Source organism: Eutrigla gurnardus (genome assembly GCF_963514095.1).
Source record: "Eutrigla gurnardus genome assembly, chromosome: 14".
NCBI lineage: Eukaryota > Metazoa > Chordata > Actinopteri > Perciformes > Triglidae > Eutrigla > Eutrigla gurnardus.
Window position 1 is genome coordinate 16,762,110 of NC_139937.1, and position 20,928 is coordinate 16,783,037.

A 20,928-nucleotide genomic window follows, 5' to 3' on the forward strand; every position below is an offset into this window, starting at 1 on the left:
ATTGCATGGAAGTCTTAGAAAATGACCCTACTTCTTTCTTGATTCATTATCTTAATTAATGGTGGTATATATATATATATATATATATATATATATATATATATATGTATATATGCCGCCTTCCATTCCTTTCCATGCGTCTTCCACATGGTGTTCTTTTTTGAAAAAAAAAAGCCCTAATGAGGATGGAGACCAAAGACAAACAGAACACGCCCTATGTTGGAGTTTGTTTCAGCCTCAGTCTCAACTCAACTGAGACCTCGTTCAAAAGAGTTTTTAATCATGTCCATATTTCACCACCACCACCACCAGTGCATGAAATGTGTGACAAGTTAAATGCATTCAGTAGCTAAAACCCCAGTACATCATATGCATTAACTGGTAGAGAACTCAGAATCTGTCAAACTGATCGGAGAGACAGACAGTCTGTCATTTATGGATTCCTGTCATCACGTGTTCTTGTAGTCGCTGCTTTGCAGAGTCAGAGCTTGTGTGACATTTCACTGCCACCTACCGATCACACACAGCGTCTAAAGCTTTTCAAGTCAGTCTTCATTAAAATGCCACAGAGTGAGTTGGTTGCCATGTGACGTCATTGCGGATGAAAAGAGTTAAACGGTAACAATAGCTCATTGTTCTATAGGCAGCCTGTAGCAGGGGAACAGAGCAAACGTACGCTCTGAAAGGATCACATCCTTTTTCTCTCAAACACAAGTTCTTGCAATTAAATCAGTCATGCTTCACCATATATGTGGGCTGATGGACCACGACATTCAGTCTATATGTGATGTAGTGGATCATTGACGACGTACAACCTCATTGCCATTTGAACATACAAAACAGAGACCATGCACAAATCCAATACATACATGTAAATACATACAGCAATAAAAACAAAACAACATTCAGTAATTTTCCATACAAGAACGTCAATAACATCCTCAAAACAATGTCTTAGTATCTCAAAAATAATGACAAACCATCTCAAAATAGTGACGTTATATCTCAGAAATAATGAGAAACCGTCTCAAAATAATGACGTGGTATCTCAGAATAATGATATACTACACTAGGTCATTATTATGATATATAATGTCATTATTTTAAGATAATACGTCACTATTTGAGATATTACATCATTATTTTGAGAACCTTTCTCACTATTTTGAGATAATAAGTGATTATTTTGAGAAAGTGTCTCTTTATTTTCTGGAGGCATTCCGTACATGTATCTTCTGTTAAACTCCTCCCGCCCGGGCTGTCACGACAGCACGAACGCGCTAACCCTACACACAAACCAGGAAGTGACAGCAGCAGTAGAGCCAAGGCACAACATTGTTTACAGAGAGCCGCGGAGGGCCGAGGGCTGGCAAACCTTCTGTATTTTGAGACTCGCTCAAGCTTCCCAGCTGTGCTGTTGTTTTAACCATGTCTTTTTTGACAAGCGAGAGGAAAACGCTGATCACTTCGGTGTCTTTTGTAGCCGTCGTGCTGTGCGTTAGCTTCGTTAGCCAGGGGGAATGCCAAACAACAACACCACCACCACCGCCTCGTAAGTTCAGTTACAGTTTGAAAAGTAGTGCAGTCTTTTTTTCTTTTACATACACAAAGTTCAGCCTGGTAATTACACTTCCGTGCCAGTGTATAAATAGGTCATTACGTTCGAGTGAACTCTTTAAATAACGTTAGTGGTGTGTGTTTTTAAATACGTCACTGCTGAATGTGGCTACGGTTTGACCTGCTAGCAGTGGTTCTCGGTACTTTGGAGGAAGATGACTTTCGTTTCTGTTTTTCTCTCCTTTCAGCCTGCTCTGCCTACAAAAACTGCGACACATGTACGCCACATGCCAAGGTAAGGTTGCAAAGAATAATTTAGGAGCGGTTTTTTGTAAGATAACAGTAGACCTTTGCCCCAACTTTCGAATCTGCGGTCATAAATTATAATTTTATGCTCCCTTGTTTGTCCCACATAAAGCAGCCTGCTTAACCGCCCACGTGACTAAACACCCACTGTAATCGCCAGGCCTCTTATATGTTAGTACTGCGTCCAAATGCACCAAGGTGGACTCTCAACGCTCTGTGACTTTAAGTTGAAGTTGAATTAACTTATTTGAATATCTATTCATCTAGTTGACGATATAATCCAGTGATAAATCTGCCGTATTTTTAATTAAATTATTGAGGAAGCAGTGTTCATGAAATGCCTGTTGGATACATATTTTCTTATTGTTTTCTGGGTTAATAGTCAAGTGAAAATGCCTGTCAAAATCTCCTTAATGGATTATTATTATACATGTAATACTACATGTCATTTTCCATCCACAACAACGGCCACCTTGTTTTTGGAAATCTCTACCATGTTTACTAAAATTGCCTGCTTTTTTAGATGATTTCTTGACGTTTTGTTAAATAAAAGTTACAGAAGGTACCTGGAAATGTTTGTTACCCTTCACTTCGTCATAAAGATCCTCCTTCTAGCTCGAAATTCAGTTCTCGTAAGAGACTATTTTTCCACGCGTAATAACATTCTGGTCAACGGCTGTCATGGCTCTGTTGTGATTGACAGCTCAGAGGGCTGAACCAAAGTATAAAGAAGGTCAACAATTGGCTGAAAGTTACACCTCAGAATTGTCCGAATTTCAGGCTCGTACTGACAGCTCAACAGTCAGCATGAATTACTTAGTTTCAACTTCTCCCAGTCCGTCCTCCTAATAATCATACTGGGACATGTTGTGAAGTTGTTCTCTGACCAGCATCTTCTTCTCTACATTGAATTGCGGTTCATAAACCAACCTTGAGCAAACAAGCCTGTTTATCTCACCGCTTCCTGCATACAAAGTCCAATAAGAGCCAGCCAGATCATCGTTATCATCCACTGTCCGTAGGCCTGCTGCTGCCGCTCATTTGGCTTGCTCTGTTTTTATCTCCGGTGTTGACGGGAAGGATGAGCATGTTTGTCGTGTTACCACAATATGATACCTGTCCATGACAGAGTTTGCATATATTTGGTTATATCTGGCTCTGCTTTTCCTGGAAGCTTGTAAAACCCAAAGTGTGCCCATACTTTGAATTTCAAATGTAAGGGTGCAGCTTTCTCCGGTGGTGTGGGAGTGTCTGCGATTCTGCTCTCTACAATAAATTTAAATATATCAATACCCGGGAGAATTAGTCATTTCTTAATATGAAAATAATTTCCCCCCCGCCCCTAATATGCAATGTCTCTGTGTTTGTCTTCACAGTGTCTGTGGTGCTTCTCCAGCAACAACTGCACAGAATACCCAGTGAGATGGTTGCTGCCTCCAGCGTCAGTGTGCCAGTTGTCCCAGGCCCGCTGGGGAGTGTGCTGGTGTGAGTTGTTCAGTCTTATTGTGATGTGAAAGATGATCGTTCCGTCTGCTTTTCTCCTTCATTCGTCACTTTATGAGACTGCAATCAATTATCCCACTGGTGTTGTGAACAGGTGGTTGTTGCTGAAATGTAAACTTGTAAAAGGTTTTATTGGGGAAGGAAGCTGTTCAAGGGGAAACTTGTTTCGGTGATCATGGTTTTGACTTCCAGGGAAATTTCAGTAGCCAGTGTGTGTGAGAAGGGGTGGGGTTGGGTGTGGTGTGATATAATGGATCAAGGAAGATGTAAAACCTCATTGCCATTTGAACATGGTGTTTTCAAAGCTGTACAAAAGAAGGTGTGGTAACCCAATTACTGCTGCTAGTGCTCTTTTCTCTGACTTGGCATCTTGATGTGTTCCCTGTGTTGTGTTCTGGACAAAAACTGATAAACAGTTGTGCTGCTGCAGGGTTCCTGGACTTGACACAAAGTCTCATCCGATTAAGTCTAGTCTGCTATCTTTGTTATGATTTCTCTGGAAATGGAAGTGGAGCGTGACGTTTCCTCATTGTAGTGTTGCCCAGAAGTCAGCAGGTGGCACCATTGCCACGCGAGTTGAGTTTATCCAGTCATTAAAAGGAAAGAGGGACCCACAGTTTCAGGTTTCATTCCATGACCTTAGAATAAATCACGTGTTTGTAAAGAATTCATCCATCCATCGTCTACTGCTTATCCTGTATTCGGGGTATGTTTGTAAAGAATGTGAATATGAAATATTTGTCTTCTTGTGTGCTCCAGTGAACTTTGAGGCACTGATCATTGCCCTGGGTGTCCTGGGTGGATCCATCCTCATCGGTATCATTGTATGCTGCTGCTGCTGCTGCTGCTGCAAAAAGAAACGCTCAAGGTAAGTTAAATGATAAAACAGAAATACACATTACAGTTGCACACTGCCTTGAGTGGATAAAGCATTAAGCATATGGCATAGGTATAATGTGAGTGTGAATGGCTGGCTGTCTCATGTGTTTTAACGCAGAGATTCGTTGTGGAAAAAAGGAGTGACAATCCTGCAACGAAAAAGGCAGAGTAAAAGAGGCTTACATGTCAGCCCTGTGATAGTCTAGGGACCTGTCCAGGGTCTAGCCTGCCTTCACCCGCTGTCAGCTGGGATCAGCTCCAGTCCCGCGACCCTGAACAGGATAAGCTAAAGATTCAAGTGCTAGTATTAAAATAGGACCTAAAAAGCAGTGACATTTACCTCCAGCAGATGGTGCTTTATTATAATAATACACTTTATTTATATAGCACCTTTCATTGCATAAAATACAACTCAAAGTGCTTCACAACAAAAACAACAGAGGTATTAAAACAGAACACAGAGTGAGAAAGCAAGTATAATAAGAAAAAAAATACATAAATAGGAATAATAAAAAACAAAGACATTAAACAAGTAGAGTAAATATTGAAAAGCAGTAAAAGTGACAAACAATGGAAACAAAAGTAGTATTAAAAATATGTTTTGAGCTGAGCATGCAGCACCAGATGACCTTTAGATTATTAGTTTATTGTTTGTATTGTTTACTGCTCTGCTACTCCCCCTATTTGTTTAGTTGTGTGTGGTTGTATCTCTGTGTGTGTGTGTGTCTCGTATGTGTCTTTAACACAGTAAGGCATGCAGTCATTAACTACACACTGCTATCAAATCTAAACTCACAATCAGTCAATACCCAAAAGCCCAAGTGTCCTATTTTTAACCCTGAATGAAACCTCATGACGGCACAGTTGAGTCAACATCTCTTCGACACAGTGTCAAGAAAAACTGAACACGATGATCCTCCTACAGATGGGATTTATTCTGCTATTGTCATGGATCTAATTAATCCCCCATTCATTTGTAACTTGAGTGAAAGCCGACCTCAAACAAGGCTGTGGATTTGAACCGTAATAAAGGTGTCAGCCATGTCTGTGACGTTGCCTCAGTTCTTAATTGCTCCGTTGGCTGCGGTGAACCTCTCGAGTTGAGCGCCCGTGAATCAGCGCTGCAGTCACTCTCTCCACCGTTGCTCTGGCTCTTTTGTCCTTTTAGCTTCCTCGACAAGACAACTGGTGCTGGAGTGAGATGAGAATGTCATGTCAGTCAATCAAGTGCAGGCTGGCCTGTCACTCACTGACAGTCCTGTGGGTGTGAGGAGTCTCTTGCATGTCTATCAGAGGGAAATGCCTGAAACACACACAAAGCGTCTCTTTAAATTGACCCTGTAGTCACATTCCTCAGAGGCAATTTTATTTTCTCACCTCTTGATTGCTCAGCTTCCATTAAATCAGGTAATTCCACTGTCAAGGGTGACAGGCGTTTGTTTCTGTAGAGAAAGCGCTCACTTTGCTTTTGATTTCCTTGTTGTTTCTCAAGCTGCAGACAAACCGTGAGTCAAATATAAATCATCATCTGGAACGCCTATGTTGTGGAGCTTTTATGAAAAGAATATCCCTCGAGCAAATGTGTCAATGTGCAGATTGTGTGTTTTTGTTGTTCTTTGGTTCTGTGTTTCTGAAACTCTGTTCATGCCTCTTTGTTTCTTAAGGATTGACAGAGACGATGAGAGATTTGCCAGGAGAAGAGAGGAGATCAAACAGCGTGCAGAGGAACGGTAAGAACTTCACTGTTGGTCGAAGCTGTCATTGACAAACTCTACCTGTGTTTATTTAAGTAACCGCTTCACACGGCAGTATGTTTCCCTGCATTTAATAATTCTTCAACAAATGTTGTTCAAACGAGAGCTATTTGTGTGCTATTTGAGGTTGTCATCACTAGTGCCATGCTGCCCCCCTGTGGTTCAGTGGAAAACTGCCAGTTGGGTTGCTCGATAGATTGAAATGTTATGGAAATCAGTCTGCTGCAGTTTTAAATCCCATGATGCACAATATTTGTTAAAGGTGAAATGACAAATGAAATATTGTTGTGCTGGCAGAGAAGTCCTGTCCTACACATCGTATTCGACAGATTTAAGAAAACATATTTGTTCGGTGTAGATGTCCACATAATCATTTTGAGCAATTTTCCAAACTTAATTTACTAAATTACAAACTAAACTAAATTAATATAATGATACAAGCATTTTAGAGATGCACGGATTGTTATTTTCTTGTCCAATTCTGATCTCGATTTTTCTGACAAAAAGTGACAAAACTTAAAGAATAATATATGAATTAATAAAAATAAGGGGGTGGGGGAGGGGGATTTCAGAGCGAGGGGGATTTATTAGAGTCGATATATCAAGGATGTCAAACTGATTCAGCGGTGGAAACATGTTAAAATGATGAAGCTCAAGCTACAAATCACAGTGTAAAAGTAAAACACCACATCGCCACCAACGCAAAAGCGTCTACATTCAGTATACGTTCACTAACACTGAGAGTTCATGAAAGATACCTTTGAGTCCCAGCACAGCTTCAGAACATACCAGATGTATATGATCACAGCTTTCTGTTTTCTGTATTGCCTTCACTCAGAACGAGAGAGTGCGTTTCTCTGCCAGTTTCATGAATATTTGGATGTGTATCAACATACGTGGTGATGTTTGTAGAATGGCTACAATCACCGACTCCCACTCTTTGCACAGTGAATTCCAGCTTTTTCCTTGTGAATGGAGGTTGATTGTCCCAAGGTTTATAATAAAGCGCTACGGAAACAGCCAAAAACGTTGTACCAACGCTGCACGGATGCTGTAGAAGAGACAAGTGTTTACTTATTGATTCTATTTTTGTGGTTTTAGTATTTATTGGAGCATTGAGTACTTTCATCATGTCTTTCTATTGTTTTTAATTCGGTAAGACGGATGTCTCATCTACTGCAAACCAAAAGTACAACTAAAGTACATGTGACCGTAAAGTCATGCGGATTACCATGTCATTGCTAATCCAGCTGCTTCAAACGCTTTAAAATTGCAGTAAGAATGAAATTACTGTACAGTGAATAATTCCGATACACTGTAATTCAGTCCAGCCTTGTATGTAAATCACAGCTTCCTGAAGGCCCGCTCAATTATCACCGTGCACATTTATTTCCCGTGTCCATCACCAGCAGCCACGGCTCTCTCTCCTTGTTTGAGTGTGCACGTTTCATTGAGATGAAATACTTCCTTTTTGCCGTGATGATTTTAAAGTGCACGCAGCACCATCCTCTGGTAGCTAGCTAGAAGCAGATGGTTTGCCACGAGGCAAAGTATCATGGGAGTTGAGTATAAAAAAATAGAATTACCATGGTTTGAATTTTTCCCCCATATGTATGAAAAGACACAAAAATGAACACTGTTTTTTGATCTCTATGAGCGTTTGATCGCCGTTACCAAGATCACTGTAAGCAGTTTCCCCTGTAAGTGAGACAGATTCGTGGCCACTTAAATGCATTATTTATGGAGCATCATACATACGTTGAATTGGCAAATATGGGAATGGGTGTCGCTTCTATGGATAGATATGTGCGGTGGGAAGAAATCAAAATGGAAGAAAAAAAATGGCCTGCCTCACAGTGAGAGAGGGAGGTTCTTTGATTTATCTCTCTACCTTCTATTATTAAACCACTGTAAACTAGAACTAGCAAATCAGGCCATTTCACATTCCTGCACATACTAGTCTGATAAGAGAATCCAAATAGGGTTCATTTTGGCAGTTTCTTTTAATTTAGTGTTTTTTAAACAAATTGCTACAATATTTGTTCCCTCCATTTCTGATTCTGCAACGTCAGGACGTCAGGAGGAGAATCTCAACACTGATAGGCTTTCGCAACATGGCGTCACTCGAATGTCTCGCTTGAGTTGAAATAGTTTGACTTCGGGTTGATTGGCACAGACTAAAATAAGATCCTACTAAGATAACAACCTCAAGATCTTATCCCACTCTTTCAACATGTCCACAGTTTTTGCCTCTCGATTTCCGAGCAGGACCAACGTGGGGTTTCCTGTTCATAGTCCCCAACAAAAGGGCCCGTTGTATGTTTGGGATTCAAGCAACTGGTGTGTGTGTGTGTGTGCGTATGTGTGTGTGTGTGTGTGTGTGTCCCAACAAGTCCATCTCCCAGAGGAAGAGCTCCCATCCCAAAACACCAATTGGATTGTCAAGGCTGAGCAGCTGCTCTTTTGGTCATGTGGTCATTAATAGAGTTGGCTACATCCTGTGGAGTGCCATCCGCTGTCAAAGACACAGTGTGTGAGTCGCTAAATGCAGCAGTCAGTAGACCTGGAAGCCCTCCTCTTCCTGCACCCCATAAATGTTTCAGCCTCATCTTTCTATTTGGTGCCCGTACTCCCAAAGCATTCGCCCTCCGAGGACGTCTGGGCGATGTGTCGGTAAGTGGGGCAGTCGTGCAGAAAGAGAGTCGGTAACTGTGGTTTATCATCTTCACTCGCAGTGGTGGGAGCATCGGTGTGTGTGTGTGTGTGAGCCTGTGAGTTGAATTATCCAACCTCTATGAGCTTTTCTTTCACGTGCCACAGAATCTAGTGGGATCCTGCAGTGAGCTTGATCAAATCTCTGAAGTCAGAGTTAGCGCAGTGACCTACATAGATGCGGTTCATGTTGTGAACAGGACATTCAGAGGAGATCGGACCCATCAAAGACTAGTGCCTCTAGACACTGTTGCCCGGCCTCCAGAGAGTCGGCTCACAGCACCGAGCCTTCATCTTATCCGAGCCGGGGCTGCAGAGTAGTCTGGAGGAATCATCATTAACGGCTCCTTTGAGGGATTGATCCTTTCAGCTTTGTCAAAGTGATATAAATGCTCTTTAAACTGAACAGACTTGGGTATATAAATATAAAGTGTGCTATTATCAAGGTAGGAACATCTTTTCAAAGTGAATTCACCCCACTAAAACTCCAATTGAACCCCATATACTGAAAATCGTTGTCAGTATATATCAGCTTTGACCTTGCTGTTAGGCCTTCTCAAACTGGGATTATGCCTCGACGAGCTGCATGCGAGGGAACATACAGGGCTCACGGAAATCAGTTCCCCCCATATGACAGAGTGAAGAAACCACTATGAAGACAAGCCGTTAACGATATTAAGTGCTGTGAAGAGGCACTCAACAGTGCTGTGCTGAAAGAGACACTCGACCTCTAAAAGAAAAGATGGAGAAAACTTCCCAACAGGATTATAGATGAACCAATCAATGCGCCGGTCAGAGCTACACGTTGAGATTTGGTGTGTGTGTTTCTGCTAAGGTTCACACAGATGTTATCTTTTTGTCCTTCTCAGCAGAAGCATTGTAGACCTTTTGACTTGACGGAAGGGAAAGCACCGGTGTATTTAATAGCCATCGTTAACGTTATCTATTTAACTTACACAAGAACTTTTGCAAAAAAAGAAGTCAGAAGTTGGCAGTATAGACAAAATGTTACTGGAACTTATCAAATAGAAATGATTTGCTTCTTTCTTTGTAGAATTGTGATTGATCCATACAGCAGGCCACTATGACACCGTCCCGTTGGATGGCAAAAATAAAAAAATGCAGACAACTTTTAGAAATTATTTAAAAAAAGAACCCACCTTGCATAATGTTAAGTCACAGAATAAGAATATAAGATTTTCCTTTTCTTTTTCTTTCCTGAACCTTTCAACTCCAAGGTGACAACTTGTTGAATGCGGCCTTATATGTAGAGGGAGTGTGAACGGTCCATTAGTGGCATACAGCTGGCAGCAGGGTGGGGGACAGATGGCTGGCGGAGCTCAGCCACCCTGACGACTCCCAGAGAACTACCTGGCAGTAAAACACTGACTGATTCCCACCAGCTCTTTGTGCAGAGATGAAGTGGAGTGACGCCCCTGGAGGTCCAGAGCACAGAGCCTCCTCCTGGGTCTTTGTGACTCCTCAGAAAGGCTGAGTTAGGGCCTGACAGCAGGCCTGTTGCTCCCTTTGTGTTTCGCTGCCAGCTAAATGTATCTGCGATGAGCAGAAATATGACTTTACACTCTACAACAATCCAATGTTGAATGCAGGCATGCGTTTTCATACTTGGTGGAATGGATGTAAAAAAAATATTTTCCTGGTCATTGTTGCTCGGTAAAATCAACAATTAATATATATGTTTAGTCATCGTATCAACAACGCTGATGATAATTTCTCTACACTTTCTTGAGTTAATATTTTATTAAAAGCAAAGTATCACTTCATCAATATCCAGTTCTGGAAACAGAGTTGTGGAGCAAGCAGAGCTTTGGATATGTATGAAATATCGTGTTGTTGCAGCCTGCAGACTGTGTGTGTGACAGGTTATTAAAATCACCATTTTCAGCTGCAATCATGGCTCTACTTCCTGTGCCAGTCACTGTTATCTTACATTTCATTTCCCCATGTTTGATTACAATGATCTTCAGTGAGCTGAGTCTGAGCCGCCACAGAAACCAAACCAGTCCCGCTGCATGTTTCACCCACCTGTTGGCTTTCTCTGGCTTATGTCCGTCGTCCAAATGGGTTCATATGGTGTAGTTGTGCAGAGGTTGGTCTGGACAAATACTTTTCACGTGGAACATTTTTGGCTCAAGTCTAACAGCTTGTTTGCCTGTTAGGTGCAGTTCATTGAGTGAAAGCTGTCCGTCAGATTAGAGGCTGTCTGTCCATGAAGACTTTGATGTGGTTTGTGATGTGAAAATGAAGCCAAACAACCACAGACATTGTGGTAGTAAATATAGTATTTGATTTTAGTATTTCATTAGAAAGCTAAACAAAAATTCTACAAAGCCTGGAGGGAATTTCTTCAAATATGGCAAGAATGTCTATATGGACTGATTCGATTTAAGAGGTCGCAGGTCAAGGTCCCTGTGACCTCACATCCGTCCCAGTGCCCGTTCGCTGCTTGCAGCATTCTCAAGATCTGCTTATACAAACATGAAACAAAAGAATTTTCTGATCTATAAAATAACTTTGATTCTTCTGTTTGTTTTACAGGAACGTGGAGAGAAAGACGAGGCATGATCAGATCCGCAAGAAGTATGGTACGTATGAATCTAGTTCTACGAACTCCATGTACCCTCTTTGTGGTAGTTTGACAGACTCACCTCTCACCGTGATGTGTAGACCGGCTGTACTGGAGATGATCAGGAAGTCTTAACACAGTCCCTCTGTGTTCCCTTAATGTCTGCTTTGTCTCGGATGCATGTTGGATCGGTTTCAGATTTTCCAGGACGTTGTCACTGACTTTGATTTCCATACCCGGTGCCAGCAATGCATTATTCAGCAGTATATGCCTTCTGTCCTCGAGCGGGGCGATGTAGGTCCGGCAAAGGTTGCCCTTACTCCTGTCTGCTTAAATCAATTTAAGCATAATTTATCATTCAGTGTGGTCTCCGCAAGACGATGGGCAGGATGCTACAGGTCACTGAAGAAACAGATAACGGCTTGTCTTTGAAAACACTTTTTAGCAATGATTACGTTAACAAGATAGGAGCATTATCAGATTGAATCAATAGTGACCACTAGGGGGTGTAACGGTACACGTATGAATACGTATTTGTTCAGTTCGGTATGCGACATCCTTTGCGTACACTCTGTGAGCCAAACGGCGGTTTGTTTTTACTACTTGCTTACACGGGAACAGATATTCTGGAGCAAGTTTTACCTGGAAAAATTTGGCATGCTAGTTGGTTTCCCCTGGTAAACTCCATTGACCACGATTTGGAGAAAAAAAACAGTCTGGAGGGCGGGTCCTTCTCCTCACAGCGTTCAGGCTCCTCCCACTGCAAAATGATTTAATTAGTTATTCTCCCTCTGTTAAAGAACCATTCGAGTTAATTCTTGGTTCATTATTTTCAGGGTTTTGATAACATTAAACTCATCAAGTTAATTGTGAGGATTTTGTGACATTTCCCCAACGACGTCCGACAAGGCCAGCAACGCGAGCATGCAGACAATCGTGCAGGTTTAGCCAGACAATCTAAATGAGTTTGTCTGGAGGGAATGAATAGATGATAAGTCACTCTAAGCCAAGTGTAAAGCTGTATAACTTCAGGGGAGACTTGGGGGAATGAGATTTTTTCTTTAAAAAAAAAAAAAAAGCCCTCTGAGCTTTGATAAAAAGGGAATCTTTCTTTTGCTGCTATCGTGTGGGAGGAATGTCAGTGTGGGTGAGGAAGAATTACTTTCCATTGATTGTGTGTGTGTGTGTGTGTGTGTGTGTGTGTGTGTGTGTGTGTGTGTGTGTGTGTGTGTGTGTGTGTGTGTGTGAGAGTCCATCATTGCAGTAAGATCTCAGGTTACGGGGTTTTTGTGTATGGACAACATGACAGAGTGATGGATGATGGTCTGTTCTTCTGGCCTCCTGCTCTCATTATTTTACTTCCATGGGGAGTAGAGACGTCTTTCACGCTCATTGTGGTGTCTCAATCCAGTGAGCTGCACTCTTTCCTCTGTGAGACTAAAACTCTAAAGGTGTGTTTGGCTATTTCAAATTTTTCATCATTTCAACAGCCACCACTGTTTGACGTCGACAAGTAGACTCAATTAGTCTCTCCATGCAAACATGTCATGGTCTTTCGGTCAGCTTCCATTGTGACCTCTGCGTTTAATGACCAATGTTGTAGTTTTGAAATCCTCAAATTCCCTCAGCTGCCTTTGCTAGTCCTCAGAACAGCTGTTGTTTTGTTAACAATATTTCTGGTTTGCCTGCCAGCATACAGCCAGCTCTTTAATCATCATGTAGTGTAAAAACACAAGAGATACAGAGCCACAGCAAGTGTCCACACGTAACGATGACATGACATGTTCAGCTGTGTTTCTGTTTCGGACACATTCACATGCCGTACCGAACAGAACTCCATAAATCACTGCCAGTAAGGTTTTGTTCAGCTTTCAGGAGAGTATTTTTTTTTTTCTTCCTGGAAAACAAAATAAGACACTTGCGTACATCAGCTAGTACCAAACACCGTCTCTATCCTGTTTCACAAAAATATACTATACGATGTTTGGGTATTGTAAAAAGTCCTTCTGGGAAATAGAAAGAAAGACAGAAAGAAAGACAGAAAGAAAATCATGAATGAAAAACATGTAATTCTACACAATTAAGAATATATATGGTAGATTTTCCAATTAACTTTGTACAATGTGTGTTTCCGGACTAATGCTGTGTTCACACCAAATGTTCTGTGTGCCACGTTTCAACTCAAGTGAGAACTTTGCTGGAAGCTCTATCAGCTTTGATGTTCTCCTGTCCTTTGTATCCATATGTGGTCCCCCAGAGTTCTACGATAGTAAGCTAGCTCCTATTAGTCCAGAGACCAGACCAGACTTTGTGGAGAAACCAGAGACCGTCAATGGTTCAAACAGCAAGGTCGCTGCTGTATTTATGTCTAGATGACGCTAATTTAAGTGTTGATGAAGCAGCTACAATGTTAGCATAGCCTAGCACCCATCAATCCAGGCTCTATTCAGAAAAAAAGCATTTTTAAAGTTGTTTGCTTGTCTTCCTACAGACAGACTTAACAAAGCATGACTTCAGACTTTTTACTAATCCTAATCATTATCTAGTTATTTCAGCATCCTTTTTATCCATTTATTGCAACTAAATCACAGCAAAATAGTTTATTTTGGGATCATACAGCTGTGTGTTAAACCAGCTGATGTGTGTCTTACTAGAAACGATGAATACAGCTTAATTAAATTCATCAAGCAGCTCTGGGTGATGTTATGAACTCAGATAGGGGACTTCACAACATGTACAAAGCAGCAATAGTGGTTATTTCAGCCATGACTGATGGATTGTTGTTGGTGTATACGTGGAGGTAAGCCCCGCCTCTTCTCTGGCGCGTCTAGTGCATAGACAGATTTACTAGCGCGATAGACCCAAAATAAACACAAATGATACGCCGATTAGTTCGCTGGGTGTTTGTGGTGAACACAGCGTTATGTGGTCTGAGACGTGTGTGATTCAATGCACTCGACATGGAGAAAGTAGAACATCTAAGCAGAGGAAGACGGCATCACGTCCACTGATCCGCCATGAACTTGTGTGTTTACTTTTTGTCTCCACTTTCTCTGCTCTCCTCCTCGCTCTGTGCAGGTCTCATGTCTGACTCGGACCACCCATACAGCAAGTTTGAGAACGAGTAAAGCAGCTGGGCTGGAGGAGTTCCACGGGCAGCAGGTGGAGCTGGACCGTAGTTTTAGTTCGAGTGATGCACGTTTTCCCGCAGACCACAAACAATGAGACTTTTACTGCTGTGCCCTTAATCACCATTTTATACTTTTCAAACAGAGAAACCTTCTTGATTCCTGTATTTCCGGTTGAATGTTTTAAAACTCCCTACAGAGCTCTTCTGTCATTGTCTTTATATGAGTTTCTGCTTTTTAAATATTGTAATTTCATATCAGTCTTTGCACTTTGTACATACAGTATTGATTCATGAAATACAAAATGATTGTATCCAAGAATGTTGATAGTTAACCGTTAACTGACAATAAGAACTTTCACAGATTGATGCCATTAGTTAGTTTTCAGGCAGACTCACAGCTGTAAACTTCACAGTTGAACTAGTCGATGCTAACTCTCCTGGGTGGATGAATTGGGGAATTAATCTTCTGCTTTGTGCACACACTGCAGCTGGTCATAAATGATGGATTCAACCCGTTTGCACATCGGTTAACGGTTAACGATCCATCAGAAACCAATTCTTCATTATCATCCCGTATTGTACCGCAGATGTTTCCTGACACAATAAAATTATTCTCTTAGCAATGAGTTATTGTTCATTTGTTGTGTTCAATAGAAGTTTTTTCCTGGTTGTTCTGACTGGTCATTTTTATGTATTTATTTAACCTTTATTTAACCAAGTAAAAGCCCATTGAGATCCAGGATCTCTTTCACAAGGGTGACCTTCACAAATCTTTTTTCCCATGAGTCTCGATGTAGCGAGAGGAGCAACATCTTCCACTCGTTCACTCATGCAGCTTCTTCTGGTACTACAGGACACTCTGTGTAGGTTTACAACCAATTGCATACCGTCTGCGGCTAAATCCAACCAAGCTATCACGCGTGCCTCCGGTCTCAAAAAGCCTCATTGTGTCTCACCACCGCCGGGACTCCCTGTTGTGGTTCCCTATGCACTTCACGGTTATTCCACCTCAAGCTGCTTAACACTTCAAGGTAAAAACCTAAATCTCACAAGCCTCGTCCTACCTGCCACGGACGCAACAAAAATCACCACTGGGGGAAACATTTTAGTAGCTTCGAAACCCAACAAACTTGCCTGGGTCTGCATTATTATGGCAAAACACTGGCACAGTTTAGATATGATAACCACCTATAAGTTCAGCGTGTACATCCAAACTGGTTTTTCACTTTCTGTGAGGTGCTTGCACAAAGCGCAGCATTGGTCCTCTGGGCGAATCCCGTTTGACTCCATGAGGTCCTCTTACCCAGGTGGACCCAGGACCATAAACTCATGTTTACGATATTTACTGAGATAATCAATCAAGTGCGAAGTAGGATCACTTTCTCATAGACTTCCATGCAAGCAGACTTCATTTTGCAACCAGATGAGTCTCCCCCTGATGGCCAACCGAGAAAATGCAAGTTTAAGGCACTTTAGCATTGGCTTCACTTTTCAGAACCGGAGGTTGCCGCCTGCACTGAAGCTTGCAGGTCTGGGGCATAACAGGAGTCAAAACCGCATTAGTCGGCATCTTCCATAAATGCACTCCTCTTCATGACTCATGGGAAAGTGTCACATGGTCAACTGCCACACAGAATCATCATCACGGTCACGTGACCGGCAGTGAGAGTGCTTACTGCATGAATGTTCTCAGACGATCCACTTGCTGACTTGCTGCTCCATCTTACCTCTGTTGTTTATGTTTTCACAGTCGTAGCTGACTTCGGCATTCCATTCATGCCAATCGTGTCATATTAATTAATTCACATCTTGCAAAATGTTTTATGTTTAACTCATCAACATGTTCATTCATTGCATTCTGGTAAATGCATCATATTCTGATAGTTGTTTGCAGTCAGCATGTATTCATCAGTACGTTGCTATTGCTTTTTACATTTGCTTCTTGTTTGTCATACTCTGCCAATGTATACTATATTTATGTACAAATCACTCCTATTCGTTGTCCACCCACATCTTTACAGAGACCCGGCTCCATTGATGCACCCTGGATCGAGATGATTTGAACTCTGTGTTTACGTCACTGATGCTTTGTGCTCAAACACAGTCAAAGATGTACAATGTTTCCCTGATGTCAAATGTTTAATGTTAAGATGCTGTTTATATTCCACTTGATGCAACAAAAGAAGCTATCTTGGCTGTGCTGCAGCAGTTCTTCTCATCCTCTCTCCTGCCCCTCCCATCCAAAAAGCCCAGTCGCTGTGTTTTTCAGAAATGTCACGATCCTTCCAGATAACAGAAATAGTGATAAAAAAAATGAATTTTAGCCACTTGTTCTTCACCTTCTCTAAAGTAAAGATTTTCAACTTGAATAATTTGTTCACTAAGATCTGATGTGTGATTCAAGTGTTCCCTTCACACCTAAACACCTACATTTGTATTTTGGACGTTTCTTTCCACTAGTTTGAAAGAAGACATGTTTTTTGCCTGGGGTGTCTCCCCTTAAATGTGGCTCCCATCTACCTCAAGGGAGGGAGAAGAACAAACTCCTCTTCAGGAGTTCAAAGCAACCCGAGGTGAGTAATGGATATAAATATGGAACGTTATACTCACGAGCGTGACCTTAACAGCAGAACTGCTGACATGAACACGATGGATACAAACGTGTGCGTGGTCGAAGAAGTCGGTTCAATGTGCACGACTTGTTATTAGTCACAGTGTCTCTGGAAATGAAATCTTTCAAATGCAGTGACCTCACTGCCATCTGCTGCCGCCAGTGTGCAAAATTACCTTCACCTCCATATCAACTCTAAGGCTCCAACGTCCTTGGTTAAAAAAAAAGGAGCTCTCTACAGCATTTTCTTCATAGGTGCAGCTTTTAGTCCATTCCATGTGTCCACACCATAATCCACTCGTTCTCTGACAGCAGCGGCGTCCTGTTCTGTAAAATGTGTGCGTGCATCATTAACGATGGCTCTATAATGAAGGACCGGTTCAGGCTAATGAAGCTGTACATTCGTCTCAATTATCACCAGTCGGAGCAATTAGGCGGCGGTATGAAAACATTTCAGCCCCTTCGCATTCCAGAGATGTTTCCAGAACCACGCTTGGTCTCGAGCAGTTTAACAACACGGAGACATATCATGTATACATCCAGTGCTACGCCACTGTTCTTCCGATGCCTCTGAATTACTCATGCGGCTGCTGTGCTGACTGCAGTGCAGGCATGATCACCTCGGATATGCCAGCCAGCACATGACTGGAGCAGGAGGGCTGCTTTTATTGTGGCAGAGATGGGTATTATCATGAGATGACAAAAGAAAAGGGTTTTGTAAGTCGCTTTGGACAAAAGCGTCTGCTAAATGCCCTAAATGTAAATGTTAAAAGGGGCCAGGTAAGACAAAAAGGAATTTTCTGTATTGATTTATTTTACAGGTGTTCTTTGTATTTTCAATTTAGCATGAAATTGTGGGAGCAAGAACCTCCGCTACCGCCACCAAAATCCACTTTAAAATTAAAAATTTAGAGAAACGTTATAAAGAGTTAGCTCAGTATCCTTTTTCTGGGAAGAGTTATTCAGCTTTAGTTAACTTGTGAACTGCTGACGTTACCAGATGACAGGACCAGATGACAGGACTCATTTTCAAACTCTAAGCATTGACTGTATGTAAGAAGTGGATGTTGCCATGGTGATGTCCCCCATTGGTGTGTGGAGTACAGTTTAGAAGCCTCGATTTCGGCATTTTGGCAGTCACCATCTTGGATTCTTGCAACCAGTTAAAATGACCATATTTGGACTGCGGAGGAGCGACGGGTGGATCTGACAAACACAATCAGCAGAGCGGCACCCTGAGTAGCAACCTTCCTGGATCTGGATCCATCTGGCTTCCGGTGTGAAGCTGCTAACACAGTTAACTTCATCAATCAAGGTCAACTTCACAGCTACATTTTTATGTAATCACCGTAGCTAATTGCATTGTTAGCGACCTGCCAGGACATTATCCATTTTTCTACAAAGTTTTTACAATGTGGCTATAACAACTAAATATCTCCACCAAACACATGGGGGAAACATGGAGGAAGAAATAATGAATACAAATAATGTTTGTGCACATCAACAAAACCAATAAAGATTATTTGGGATTTTTTGTTTTTCAGTAATCTGCCTCCATCATTTAATAATTCTAAAAGATCCATTATCCATAATATAGCCAGGTGATGTGTGGTAAACCCGCGTGTGTGTGTGTGTGAGTGTGTGTGTGCGTGTGTGTGTGTGTGGGGGGGGGGGGGGGGTATCTCGACCTGCACACAATGACGGGGTCTTGCAGAGGGCAGCAGTCTCAAGCAGGAGCGCCCGCTGACAACAATCCGGCTCCCCAGGAATACAGTCCTCCTCCTGCAACACATTAGGGGGCGGGGCTTCCCTTTGACGGGCCGGCTCCGCGACCAATAGAAACGCGCCGCTCCACGGGGAACCCTCCAATCCCCTCACGCAGGGCGGGGTCTGGGGGAGAAACCAGAGAGAATCCCAAAAATGACATCTAGATTGCAGTGGAGCAGGGAGCGACTGGGACGGCGAGAGAAGAAAGAGCGAAGTCGGGACGAGATCTGATTTCAACGATTCAAGGATTCGAAACGTGAAAAAGAAAGAGACTCAGCGAGGAAGCCGCAGAGAACGACGCACGGTTCCCGGTTCGGATGCGTCTGCTTCGGACTTTTCTCGCCTCTTTTGAAATGTTGCGTTCTTGAGAAAAAAAAAAAAAAAAAAAAAAAAACCTCAAGAAGGCATTCGCTCTTCCCCAGTTGATGAGAGAGGAGTGAAAGCCGCCGAGGCTTCGTTTCCTGTTTTTTCAGCTCCGCCGCAGCTGGAGCTGAAGAAGCCGCGCAGGACCCGCCGATCACCGGTCCCCCTTCCCCGCTTCCAACCGCAGCCAGTCCTCCTCGGTGGTGCGGAGAACACACACACGCGTGCAGAAAAATGTGCGACCTGATGCCAGCCTCCCAGCCCGCGGAGAAAATGGGCAAAATGAAAAAGTTGAGGAGAACTTTGTCCGAGAGTTTCCGGAACATCGGTGAGTAACGAAAACGTGTTTTTAATCATGAATAAGTGAAGAAAACGTCTCAGTCAGCAGCAGCAGCAGCACAGGAGAGGAGAGGCTGCTGCACGGAAAACCACATCAACTTGGCCTTTAGCACAGCTCCTTTCTGGGGGACTGACTGAGTCCTATAGGAGACGCATCCAGATTATATCCTTTTGGTGATGAGGAGGACGGAAGAGACAGATGCATGCTGGTAGTTATGAGGAGGACAGAGTCTCTGAGACAGATGCATGCTGGTAGTTATGAGGAGGACACAGCCTCTGGAGAGACAGATGCATGCTGGTAGTTATGAGGAGGACAGAGCCTCTGGAGAGACAGATGCATGCTGGTAGTTATGAGGAGGACAGAGTCTCTGAGACAGATGCATGCTGGTAGTTATGAGGAGGACAGAGCCTCTGGAGAGACAGATGCATGCTGGTAGTTATGAGGAGGACAGCGTCTCTGGAGAGACAGATGCATGCTGGTAGTTATGAGGAGGACAGAGTCTCTGAGACAGATGCATGCTGGTAGTTATGAGGACAGAGTCTCTGGAGAGACAGATGCATGCTGGTAGTTATGAGGAGGACAGAGTCTCTGAGACAGATGCATGCTGGTAGTTATGAGGAGGACAGAGTCTCTGAGACAGATGCATGCTGGTAGTTATGAGGACAGAGTCTCTGGAGAGACAGATGCATGCTGATAGTTATGAGGAGGACAGGGTCTCTGGAGAGACAGATGCATGCTGGTAGTTATGAGGAGGACAGAGTCTCTGGAGAGACAGATGCATGCTGGTAGTTATGAGGAGGACAGAGTCTCTGGAGAGACAGGTGGAATGTTTCCCTGCGGTTCATGGGGCTTCCATTGCTTGATCTCGACCTTCGGGTCACATAGTTTTCCATAAATATCATCATCATCATCATCATTGTAGCTTTACGGACTCTTCATCTTCATCACCACCGTCATCATCTGTTTTTTTAATGAAAAATGTGGACCGGGGCACGCTCGCCCACAGCCACTCATTAGTGAGGGAAAAGGCTAAATGCCACATCATTGTCAGTATAATATATGAGCCGTGGAGACTTCACCATATCACCCAACTTTATTTAGCGGATTCCTATTTTGTTGCCATTAAACCTCAATGTGCATATGGAGCAGCTGTGCAGTAACCTCTATTATTACTTTTATTATTTGCTCATTGTGGTTTAATCTGCTGATTGTCTTGTTTAATTGATTCATTGTTTGCTCTCTAAAATGTCAGAAAATAAGGAGAAAATTAGGGTCACAGTTTCCTTAAAGTCAAGGTGACATCTGTCAGTTTCTTGCTTTACTACCACTCTATATTTATTTATGTATTTATTTATTTTTTAAATCCGGAAAATTACTTGAAGAAAGCTGTTAGAAAGAAATTGACCAATATTTATTAAT

At 42.5% G+C, this 20,928-nt stretch overlaps 2 protein-coding genes across 2 annotated transcripts in view; both read left to right on the top strand.

The window, feature by feature from the left end:
• The first annotated feature begins 1,285 nt into the window (after positions 1-1,285).
• Positions 1,286-15,047, top strand: LOC311025153 (pituitary tumor-transforming gene 1 protein-interacting protein). The gene is made up of 7 exons (XM_084027917.1): positions 1,286-1,552; positions 1,806-1,852; positions 3,240-3,348; positions 4,126-4,234; positions 5,910-5,975; positions 11,271-11,317; positions 14,377-15,047. Exons 1-7 carry the CDS (start codon positions 1,429-1,431, stop codon positions 14,424-14,426), a joined length of 552 nt encoding a protein of 183 aa, XP_083884043.1. The 5' UTR covers positions 1,286-1,428; the 3' UTR covers positions 14,427-15,047.
• Positions 15,048-19,012: 3,965 nt separating this feature from the next.
• cdk14 (cyclin dependent kinase 14) overlaps positions 19,013-20,928 on the top strand; it is a 144,709-nt gene continuing 142,793 nt past the window's right edge. Inside the window, exon 1 of the mRNA XM_084027913.1 lies at positions 19,013-19,497. Coding sequence (XP_083884039.1) covers positions 19,404-19,497 — 94 coding nt within the window. The 5' untranslated portion in view covers positions 19,013-19,403. The remainder of the gene's footprint in view (positions 19,498-20,928) is intronic.

What these genes read in the sequence shown, in the direction of transcription:
- LOC311025153 (XM_084027917.1), top strand. Translation starts at nt 1,429, where the DNA reads ATGTCTTTTTTGACAAGCGAGAGGAAAACGCTGATCACTTCGGTGTCT. An exon ending in AACACCACCACCACCGCCTC is followed by an intron (nt 1,553 to 1,805) that starts GTAAGTTCAGTT and finishes CTCTCCTTTCAG; the next exon opens with CCTGCTCTGCCTACAAAAAC. An exon ending in TGCAAAAAGAAACGCTCAAG is followed by an intron (nt 4,235 to 5,909) that starts GTAAGTTAAATG and finishes TTGTTTCTTAAG; the next exon opens with GATTGACAGAGACGATGAGA.